Source organism: Athene cunicularia (assembly GCF_003259725.1).
Source record: "Athene cunicularia isolate RWA chromosome 4 unlocalized genomic scaffold, athCun1 chr4_part1, whole genome shotgun sequence".
Lineage (NCBI taxonomy): Eukaryota > Metazoa > Chordata > Aves > Strigiformes > Strigidae > Athene > Athene cunicularia.
The window spans coordinates 13,905,928-13,918,160 of NW_020799098.1; the positions used below are offsets into that span (position 1 = coordinate 13,905,928).

At 38.6% G+C, this 12,233-nt stretch overlaps 1 protein-coding gene across 4 annotated transcripts in view; it reads right to left on the bottom strand.

The window, feature by feature from the left end:
• SLC2A9 (solute carrier family 2 member 9) overlaps nt 1-12,233 on the bottom strand; it is a 133,871-nt gene that overhangs the window by 64,976 nt on the left and 56,662 nt on the right. For all 4 annotated transcript variants that reach the window (XM_026847171.1, XM_026847169.1, XM_026847170.1 and 1 more), the window contains one exon: nt 3,576-3,708. In XM_026847171.1, coding sequence (XP_026702972.1) covers nt 3,576-3,708 — 133 coding nt within the window. The remainder of the gene's footprint in view (nt 1-3,575; nt 3,709-12,233) is intronic.

The following is a 12,233-nucleotide window of genomic DNA, read 5'->3' on the forward strand; positions in this document are numbered from 1 at the left end:
GCTCAGCTCCTGTTGGTCTCAAGGAATCGGATACAGGATGGTGACCTCCAGGAAGACAAGCAGAGCTCAGCTGTTAGCTTTGCTTTTGGCAGCAGACAACTGCAAGTCAGCCACGGTGTCTGTATGGCTGATTAACTAGACGTGCCACCCACAGCATGCATAGTTTCCACTGCTAGAGGGGTGAAAGCAGGGAACTGGGCAGATCCCCATTAACAGAGCTCAGGAGACATCTCTCATCTGAGTCCTCACTACTCCTGTGGTCATGGACTAGCTCCTCTCATGGTGGTGTGGTTTATGTTCATACACGATGCCAGCCTGATCTAACCTCATCACTTACACAACACACTTTGGTCCTTCTCTCTCCTTCAGTCTCTTATTTGCCACTTAAAGGTATCATGCTCTTTCACACCTCTGCTAAAAAATAGAATGAGGCCACCCTTATTTTGGTGCTTCTAGTCTGGTTATCTCATGAGGACAGAAGAGAAGGACATGAAAGCAGGAGCAGAACTTGGTGGAAACTCAATGACCTACATTATTCCACTGGATTTTTATTGCTCTACAACAGTTAGGAAGATTAATGTGTCATCTCCATTTTAGAAGATTTGACATACATGTACATTTTATTTTATAAAGACTAATATAGTCATCTGCCTTAAATACAGGAGACCTTTCACAAATAACAGTTTTGTATTTCTCCAAGATACAATCCACAGTGAAATACATATTTGCATGAATAGCCTTGATCTGTTAGGGGAATGAAAAAGGATTTAGTCAGAAGAAAGACTTGCACATTTCTGATATTAATATGCAGATTCAACCTAAGAGGCAAGTAATTCAAAAGCATATACTCAATACTGCATTATCATTATATGTCTTACAAGTAGAAGGCTTTTTAATAACCCAAAACCTCCTCTGGTCTCCCTAATACTCAGGGTTTGCCTTCCCCATTTCTGCAGATAATGCTAACAACCAGATGATATTTCTTGATTGTTGATTCACAGTTATTCATCCTCCTATTTTGTGAATTTCCCTCTGCACCTGCTTTCATTATTCCTCTGCATTACTCCAGATACCTAAAACTTGGTTCATGCCTAATCTGAATTTCTGCCCTGGGATGGGTAAGAGGCATCCAAACCACCCCACCCTCCCACCCACCCACCCCCACTTCCCCCCACTAGTCTAACATCACAAGTGTCCTCTGCCTGGTCATTCCATGAATCAACCAAACTCCTTCCTATGCACATACTGAACAGAGATCTGAAGACACTCTCACTTGCAAATGCACATTAGGAGAGGAGCAATTACAAAGAAAGTGTAAGGAAATTGCTTGTGTTCCTAACATGCTTTGTAATAAGGCATACTTTATAACACAGAGTATAAGATGATATGATCTATGCTGCTTTACAGGTGGATTTTCTGAATTCCAAAATTATGTCTAAGAATCATCCTTACCTATTTTGCATGTGATATCCTACAGGCTACCTTGCCTGTGCAACAAGGTGGCCAGTTCTGGAAGCATGGTTGCTTGATAGGCAAGGGACGGGAGGGAAATTCAGGGGATGTATACAGTTCATTGTCCATTGGCCTTTTGCAAAACTCTGTCTAGAACCATCGGTCCGCAGCAGTTTCAAAAGCTCTGTAGACTCCACTCAAAATAACTTTCACTCTGAACTACAACATAGATCAGTATTAATTTTTCTTTTAGAATTAATCAAGTGCAAAAGCTTCTATTGATAAGTAGTGACTTTGAAAAGTTTATGTCAGTCTCCTCTTTTTTAATCATAGTATCTAAATTTATAGTCTTTAAGGTGGCTCATGAAAGCCACCTTCTCATAATCAGCAAGCCAATTGTAAAAGCTCACTTCCCTTCAACTATCAAATAAGGTGTAACTTTGTAACTTTGCTCTCCAAAATCCACCTGTAATGCTTCTAGATTAGTTTTCAAATCATTTTCAGAACAGGCATGCTGAAAACATCCCAGACTGCAGTTGGCCCACTACCAGCAACAGTAAACGGTGTGAATTTCAAGGCAAGTGGTGTTATTTTACTACCAATTTTTACAGTTTTTACACTCTACCTACGAGAGGCCCAGCTTCACTGTCAGTGCTAAAGTTTCCAGGTACTATGGCAGGATTTCCAACAGATCCCTCTAACAAGTGTGACATTATGCAACAGCATTGCAGATGTGGACTCTTTGCCAGCCATAGCTCTGAAAACACATCTACCGTTTTATCAGGTAGAAATCAGCCAGTTTAAACTTGGCATGGTGGCCCAAAGGCATTTCTTCCCAGCCCAGTCATGGTGCTGCAGAAGTTACTACCCAACAGCCAGGCCCAAGCTGCTTACCGCTACATCCCTGCTGGGTGCTCTGACCATGGCTGGCAGGCAAGCCCTTTCCTTTGCCATCCCTGGAAAAGCTCTTCTCTGCCTCTCCAAATCTCTGTTGACTCTGTAAAGCTACAGAACTCTCCCCAAAGCCTTGCTGCTTTTGTACTTTTCTTTAAAAAAACCCCACTGAACTGCATCTCTAAATGTCTGAGGCTCCAACATTTACAGAATTCTTCATTCAATACCAAACTGAGACAACATGAGAGTCTCTTCATTAGTGTGCCATTTCTATTTCAGAGTGATCATCTGAACAAAAAAGGCCAGTTTTTCATAGTAGAAGAAATAGGACAGAATGTTAAAAGATTATTAAATTTAGGTTTCAGGTGCTGATTCACACTTTGCAAGTAATTTTGCAAGCAACTAGTTAGTGACTGAAAATGTTAAGGGTTATATTCAAATTAAGTATTTAGTAATAATTTTAAAAGCGCAGTTATGTTCTGCAAATATTTTGATATTATAATCAGACTCCTTCCTTCTTTGTACACTCCTATTTTTAATGTGGCCCGATAAAAAGTAAAAACATTTCAACATTTTCTACAATTTTCAACAATCTCTCAGCTGTAACATGATGATATGTTGGAACTTACAACTGACTGCAGTAATTTTACTGGGGCAGAGTATACAGCAGCTGTGATCACACAAGCAAATTCTTTTATATATAGAATCTAAAGTAAGAACAAAATATTCTGGTCTGTGTCTCTGAAGCAAGTTATATGGAAGCACTGGAAGTTTTCAGTTAAATAGGTGTATGAGGTTTTAATTAGATCTACAAAGGTTAGTGAGTTACAGATGCACAGGGTCAAAGACAGTGACAAAATCAGTGTTTGTGTTAGCCAAACTGCAAAGACTACATGTGGGTGAGTGATGAAGACTGAAACAACCTTTCAGTCCCAAATGAACACCACATATAGTGGCTGACACACAACAGCGGGATGATTTGTATGGGTTTTTAATCACCATGAATAATGCTATATAGGTTAGCTTGTTAGAGAATTTAATTTATAAAAAATTCAAAGCAACAGTTATATTTACATACACACAGACAAACAAAACAGGTGAGGGAAAAATAATTGCCATGAGAATCTCTCCTATTGGAATATTCCGCTTTCAGTGTGATAGCGGAATTGCTTTCCACCCTGCATCCCTACAATAAATACTCTTTGTTGCAAGAAAGTAACACATCATACCTTTTTCTGCCTTGCTTGTGTTATGTTTTTCAAGGAGGAGGTACCGAGGACTCTCAGGAAGAAAAGGCAGAATCACAACTTGTATCAATGAAGGAACAATGATTGCTCCAAATAAGTACGGCCACCGAGATTCCTGCAAATGGATGCAAACATAAGTCGGTAATACTCTCCAATAAAGAAAAAAATACTCTCCCATATAGAAAAATAGCTTTGATGGGAAATACTGTAACGTTTCATCATTCAACATACTGTGCCAGTGAGCAGAGTGGTGTCTTCTGCCCGAGCTTAGTAAGCAGTTTGAACGCTCAAATCCCCTTATTCAAAGGCCAAGTAAGACAGAATTCAAGCCATCAATTGACTGAGAATGACAGGGACGCTGCAGCAATACACAGTATGTTTTTTCCTTTCCTTCAGCACCAACAAGTATACGTGCAAAAATATGATATATAATGACTTCTGCAAGTCATCCCCGCTCACAGTAGGATCACTCATTAGCTTTAAGAAACAGTACAACACTATTTTCATATAGTTGCATATACCTGCATGTTGTCTCTTAGTCTAATCTAATTGATCTAAAATTACATATACATGTGTGTATATATACTTATTTGGCTCAGTCCTCTATTTGTCATACTATGGGTAAAATCCTGATAACACTTCAGATAAGCTGCAAGTTAGCACAGTTTTGTGGTTCTTGATGTAATGCAGGCAGTGACCGTTGAGCATTTCACAGCTGCTGGGAATGAACCAAGCAGGGCTGATGTCTCACCATAAGCCTCTTCCACTTGGCAAAACACAACATTTGCCTTACAGGTACAACTAACACATAGTCGGACAGTTTTCATTTCCATTCAGAAAAGATGACATACACAGTTCAACACAATTAGAGTGAAAGACAGCTATATTTATAACAAGAAAAAAGGTATCTGGCTAACTGATGTAAGGTTGTCTTTATGAATGTTTTCTCTTGCAGCCACTGATTCCACCTATTAAGATGGCTTCCATGCTAATTTAAGTGTAAGAAATGGATTTCACCTATCCTGCCCAAAGTCCATGGGACCTTAAAAAACTCTGAATTAGCAAACCTAGCTCAGGTATTCAAACAAAACACCTGACAGCCCTGTTCCCAAGTCAATGAAATAGAAAGTACTTTTTCTACTGCATTGCAGGTGATCTGCTGGAAGTCTCCAGCAAGGACCTGAACCCCAAGAGCCATCTGCAGCACCCCCACCAACGCAAGGCACCGATGACCCCTCTCTGGCAAGTCCCCATACAGAAGCCAGGCAGTTTTAACCTGCCAGAGCCCCACTGTGGTGTAGGTGAAGAGCACAAGCTGCTGAAATATCCAACACTACTTATATTAGTCTACTCAACTGCTAGCTAGATAGTTCATCTAACTCTCTGGGCTTATGGTCAAGAGAGGATACTTCCAAGTAGCTGAAGGAGAAAGGTGCCAGCAGTATTATTTTCTCCTGCAAAATGGCCCTTGATCTGTTCATGTTCTTAAGACACCTTCTGTTCCAACTGAATGCCAAGATGAAATTTTTTAGCCGTTTTCTCCAAGTTCAGCATTCATCTATTTAATTCAGTGCTTTCTAATCTGAGACTTGGTTCTTAATTGAAAAGCCTGCTGAGACTTCAGTGGGCCTACTGTTCAGGCATCATGTCTAGCACATTTTCAAAAGCTTGGCTAGATCAAAGGCAGATTGCACTGCATCCTGGCTGATTGAGCTCTGAGAGGCACCGGGGGGTTTGGATCCCGTCCTTCCATCAGAATGAATCTATCAATTCAGAACCTGTATTTTCCTAAACAGAGATGGATAAATTTTATTTCAATATAATTTTTCAGAGTGAAATTGAAGCTCAAAAGTCCCCTAACTATTTTCTGTTGATAGTTTTTATTTTACATTCACCTATTTCAGCAATGCCTAAAACACCGTGTACTGCACGGTATGTGATATAATCCAAGCCCCAAACCTGAACTAAGGCCCAAGATAACTCCCGGGCAGAATATGTGGGATACATCCTAAACAAACTTTTTACTTGCCCTTTAAGTGATAAAGGTTTGGGGTTTTTTTTAATCTCCTGGGATGGGAAAACAACTTGAAAAAGTTTGTTTTTTTTTTTTAATGGAGTTGACTGGAGAACTTTACCTAATACAGGAGAGTCAAGAGTGGTTAATAATCTGTTTATAAACAAATGAGCCTGAATCTCATTTTAAAAGCTAGAAAAATAAACTAAGGCTAAGACTTTAAGAACAGTTAATAATCACATAAACAAAGTAGATACCTGTTTATAAAGAATAATTTAAGAAAACAGGCAGTATAACTCATCAGTTTCATTCTGCCTGGAATAATTTCCTAGAATATAAACACACTTGCTATGTACAACGAAAAAGTTTATAGGGTGTTAGAATTTCTTACAATACTTTTAGATAAAATTTTTATTCCCAATCTGCACATCATCTTTTCTGTTGGTTTTTCCACAGTGTCAAGGACACTTCTTAAAGAAAGTATTCTCATTATACCTTTATTATTAACATTCTGCCAACCTATGAAGACTTACCTGGAATAGGCTTACACCCCTTTTAAAGCCTCCCATAGTGTATGGCTTTTCAGTTGGTCACATTCCTCTCAAATAACTCTTCTGAAAGTGTTATTTTGAAAAAAGCTATGAACAAGACTGAACCTTTAAACTTACCCTTTACAGTAAATAACAGACCCTGACAGTATAATAAGAAGCCCTCTATTTTCACCATGAGACATGAGCTTCCTTTACCTCCTCTATGAAAGATTTCTGGTTTACTTTTTATTATGCCAACTTTTAAAACCTTAAGGTAAACAGTCCCAAAGATGCTCCCACTTGCCATTGCTGGCCTGAGTTGATCAGTAAGTCACTGAAGTGGATGGAAACTTCTCCATACATTTCAAAATTTTTCAGGTGATGCCTATTCAATGCTATAGAACATGTGTTCCACTTGCTTTTCTCTTAATTTGCATTATCCACACTCAAATTCTTCATCCAAGTACAGAAAAGAAATAGGAGGACTAAAATGAGTTTAAAAGATCCATTAAAAATTGATGAAAATCCATCTGAACAAGACCCTATAAAAAGAATTAAAAGAAGCAGGGAAAAGGAGTGTTTCCTAGCCTCCTTAAGAAGGAATAGGAGAGGATACAAACTGGGACAATACTCAGAAGCAATAATAAGATAAAGGCAAAAGACAGCGTAGGCTTGACTTAGAAGACATATTAACACTTTGCCCCAGTTGTCATCAGTAAGGGGAAGCACACAGGCACTGCTGAGAGAAATGAAAACAACACATCCCATTTTATCTCGGGAAAAACTTAAAAGAGCGTTAAATATTTTAATTACAGGGGACCTGACTCATCACCTGCTCAGAATCAGTACAAATAACATGTCAAGATGGTAAAATTTTAAAATTAAACTGTCACATTATGGATATTTGATTAGGCTGGAGCATGAAAAACCTGGCTTCGGTCTATTTACAAAAGACAGTTAAATAGTAGAGCAAGTTTGACAACCACAGACTCATTCAAAGGTTAAGATAATAAAGTGCAACGCTGCAGAAATACAAGGTGAGGGAGGAAATGGATAAAGCACGACATGGATTTATCAACTGCAAATGAGACAGGATTAAACTACACCAGAATACAATAAAGCAAATGTTACCATGTCAGAGAATCGTCAGCTAAAATGTAGAACATGGAACTTACTGTAAAAGAAGGTGGAAAAGAAAACAGGCATGTGGAAGTGTCAACAGGCACTGCTGACAGCTGAACTATTGGTTCATATGAAGTTTAATGACTGCTTAAGCACTGGTTATATTTAATATTTTCACTAATTAGGAAGATTTTGATAAAATTTGAAGACACTTTCAACACAGAAAGGTTAGGAATGTATACATACAGATATAAAAATTTTAAAAGGGAGAACTGAATTGTTGACAGGGTCATACAACAGAGGTGGAAAGAAGTGTTGCACTGACCTGTACATGAGGCATTCATTTTTTGAAAGATTTAGCAAGGCAAATTAAGTATCCCAGTACAAGATGATCATACAGAATCAAAAAGACTGAGTAAGGAAATACACAACTGCCATGGGCTCTACTTTCTCTCTCCCTCTAAATAATTTTATTTATTTCTTTGAAAAGCACAATCTGGACATGCATCCCACTCCCCATTCCCGAGTATCAACTACTACAGCAAAGTCAGGCTCCTTGTTTGCTCTCTGTCCTGCGTTTTCTGTGCTGTGGAGACACCTGTGTCCAGCTGAACATCCCTGACCCCAGCTGCCCCAGGGCTTCCCACATCCTTGTCTCTTGTCCATTCTAAAGCCACAGGGAAATTACTGCACCCCAAACACAAGTCCCAAACATGTCCCCCTAGGCAGCAACTTGCACATGGGGTAGCACAGGGCACTGTCCAGAGGCCACCAGCCCTGCTTTGTATCCCAGTATACACAGCAATACGACCTCACAGAGCTGCTGAGGGCCTGTTTAGGTTTACTGCTTGAAATGTGCAGGGGATCTTATCAAATCCCTTTGTCTCATTCAGTGCAGGATGAACTATGATCTCTCAGTGAGCAGGTCTATTAACTAGTCACTATTAAAAAGGCACTATTTAAATATTAATTCTGGAATTAATTCCTTGAGGGGGGTAGGGATATGATGGGTTTACTACAGCACTGAACACTTTACAAACAGGAGTGATGTTTTTGTATAATACCTTTTCCATGTAAAATGACATATTTTACCCATTTTATACATGGGGAGCAGAGACAAAAGCCTCTTGCATCCAATGCAAGATACTCAAAATATCCAGGAACTAGTGATTTGGCAGTATCTTCTTTTTCATGTACCTGTAAGAAGCAGGAACACATTTAAAACTTTGTTTTGGCAAAATATAATCACACACATGCAGACAAAAGGAATTATATCTAGTATAATTCCTAGATGTACTGAAGCATCTTGCCTCGCCTCTGGCTACAGTCCCAGAAGGATGCAGGTCTCTGCGGTTTTCTGTGTCACATCTGCCAATACCACAGGGACATCTAAGGTACCCTAGGGCATCAAAATGATACTATAAGCTCATGTTCAAGCAATTGAATCCTATCCTCCTCAGTAGAGATTTGGCACAAAAAGTTCATATCAGAAATATTCTATTAGCCACATAAAAAAATCACATCCCTGCTCAGAAGAGACTGAGTAGACTTAGTTGGGTGTGGAAAGCTGAGAAGACTGCAAGAGTCCAGCATTCCTCTGTTAATGTTACTGTGCCACATAAACCACCTCCTAATAATAAAGGACAGCCTCACTGGCCTGGGACCAAAGACTGAAAAAGCACTGAGATGGAACTGATTTCTTAGCATCACAACTGCCTTTTCTTCCTTGAGCCAAGGGTATGGCACAGCAGAGATGATCATGAGGCAGCTGAGAAATTAGTATCTCAGGCTTCAGACCATCTACTCACATGGGGTGCAGGACAACTAACTCCAAACACTGCTCTACAACCTCCTCTGGCTGCAGAGGGCACTCATCTCCCCATCTAACAGTTGCATCCCTGCTGGAGACAATTTTCTGCTTGCATGACCACCCCTGTAACCCACTTCTGTCAAAATATGTTTTAATAACAGAGTTACCAGTTGCTTACCTTCTCGTTTAAAACAGAGGCAACCCAGATAGTCTGAGTATTTCACCTCTGTCCTGCACCCACACAGATATTTATTTTATATGTCACTACTACAGATACAGCTCTGACAACAAGATTACTCAAGTCTCAGTGTCTTCCCAGGTATTAAACTGTACAGAAGGTTACCAGACTGAAGGCTCTACAATCCTAATCTAAAATTCACAGAAGCCAGAAGGTTTTGTTACCGAGTAAGTCACTTTTGGATCAGAACTTTAAACAGCCTTGAAAGTGGTTGGTGTCCAAATCCCATGACCATTAAATCGCATGTTAGATTATGTTTTTACATATTGAGAGGGAGAATTAAAGTGTCTGTTACAAGTGTCTGCTTTTTGGTCCAACTTTTTATTGGAGTAACAACTAGCTTTTTACTGAGCACTTAAATGGCATAATTTGTCTTCATTGCTTATTCATTTTTGAGAAAGATAAAAATTTCTGAGAAAAGCAATGGGAAATGGTGAGCTTTCAAATGGGATTGTTATCAGCAGACAGCATATACACTTGAGCTGCTTTATAAAGAAATATTAGAGGTGTGTTGGAGCTATACAAAATTTCTGACAAAACTTCCTTTCAGCTATGCATGTAGACTCAGGTTAACTTCCATAAACAATAAAATATAAAATAGTAAATGAAAATATTTTAAGAGAATAAGATTCAGTTTCTCAAACATGAGCATACAGTATCATTTTGATGCCCTAGGGTACCTCAGATGTCCCTGTGGGACTGTCAGATGCAACATACACAACTCCAGAGACCTGCATCCTAGGGCTGCAGCAGAAGGTGAAGCAAAATGTTTCATGGCACCTATAAATTACGTTAGATGCAATTCCTTTTTTTGTGTGATATTTTGCCAAACTGAAGCTAAAAAGGTTAGACTAAGGTTGATATACCTTAAAAAAACCCCAAACCCCAGAGTACATTTGTTGTTTTAAAAACAACCGAAACAGCCGAATATTTACTCTTGACACTTTTTTTTTAATGGTGACAGATGTGTTAGATTTTTTTAAAATCTAATTTTATTTGACATTTACATTAAATTTAAAAATTCCCTCAAAATTCTAATCAAGAATATACATCCTGATTTTTCTTTCTGCCAGTGGTTTCAAAAAAAGACTAATAAACACAAGCCTAGAAAATACACCCTGCTACTCAATACAATAGCTGCACACTACCCTATGATGCTTAAGCAATTTATGACACATTGATATCCAATTTGTAAAGGACAAATTTACATTTTAGGACACGAATTTTCAATAATGGATGGTTTTACAAAACTGAAATAATCCAGAAGCTTCAGAAAGGTTTAAATAGTGCGTATCTCTTCAGCATGTGAAGCACACTGGGAAGGAAGTCACAGGTCAAATAACTGTAGATTTATCGCTTAATAACAGATTTGTAAATATTACCAGATACTCAAGCACTAAGGAGACAGGCAAATCTAAAATGTTTACTTGTTTATAAACTCCTGAAGCAGAGTCCAACTAACACAAGATAGGATGAGGTTAACAGACAGATACTGCCTAAGGTCAACTCCAAGTAAAAAAACTCCACCTTTTGAAGTGTGACAAAGAGGCAAAAGTCAAACCTTAAATATATAGACAATATAAACAAATGCTCTAAGTTTAGTTATATGTGTTAACTATGTTTCAGTGCATCAGGAGAAAGCAGTCTGACAAATTATAAACAACTGTTCTCAACTTCCATGGTATTTTGAAGTCTTTATTTACTTCAGACCTGTTGAAAGACATCTTTCCATGAATGCTTGTCTACTGCTTTTCCAACTGACCAAATTAAACATGAGTACTGCTACATGAAAATCCTATCTTCTCAAGAGTTAGGTGGGCACTGTTTCAACTGTCTATGTGAAAGTAGTCCTCACTGATGATAAACTTTCATCCAAACATTACATGGTCTGCCAGTCTGTTGTTCAGCGGTAAGTCTAAAAGTAAATAAATAAATAATTTTCCATAGTTCTCTTTCTTCTATAACCATACTTCCACTGCCACATTCAGACAAATCCTCTCCTGCAGGATGTTCTCTTTCCCAACTACAAAACTGCAACATTTGAATATTACATATGGTAGATGAGCCATGTGTTGTTCCTAAAACTTCAGGAATTGAAGTCTGACAGACAACTCTAATGGACTGAAACTCATTTGCAAAAATGAAGACTCACAGCTGTTTTCCCATGCATTACTTAATGAGTTCTGTACAGAAAAGAGATAATTAAATACCTTTGTATCTGTCTGGGGGAACCAATAAAATTTGATTTATAATCTTCAGTAAATACATAAACTCAGCTGGTCCACAATAGATATAAACAAAATACCTCATTTAATGTCTCCATTACAAATATATCAACACTCACCACATCCCACCAACAAGGCTGGTATTAACAAAGGAGACCTTCTCCTCCCATGGGTACTATTGAACTACAAATATGCAACAACCCAGAATGTCCTTGTCAGCACCATCAAGGCCGTGTATCTCTAGCCTGGTGGCTGCACAGCAGCTTCCCCTGGCTGCATCAACCATACAGTGAGATGACCTCCAAGCTCCTGATCAGCAACTAACAGCTTGTCATTAAGTGCAAGTGCCTTGATAAATGACATGGAAATGGCTTCAGCAGTAAGAAACTCTGTGTCTTATGTGTTACTGTGAAAACATGAAGGAAATTTCCCATTGCTAGATAAAAAAAGGAACCCAGAGAATATTTTAAAAAGAATTGTCATCTTCAAAATCACTACCTGAAGCAACTCTCAACTGGCATGTCTGGTACCAGTCTGCAGGAAGTGCAGGCAGACTTCCATCCAGATACACATAGTCAATTCAGGCTTAGAAAGGCATACAAACACCTGCTGAAATCAGTGATTATCTGAAAAAGCACTAAACATCTTGTTCTGATTTTGTTTCTTTCTCTTTTTTCTTTCTTTTTTTTTTTTTTTTTTTT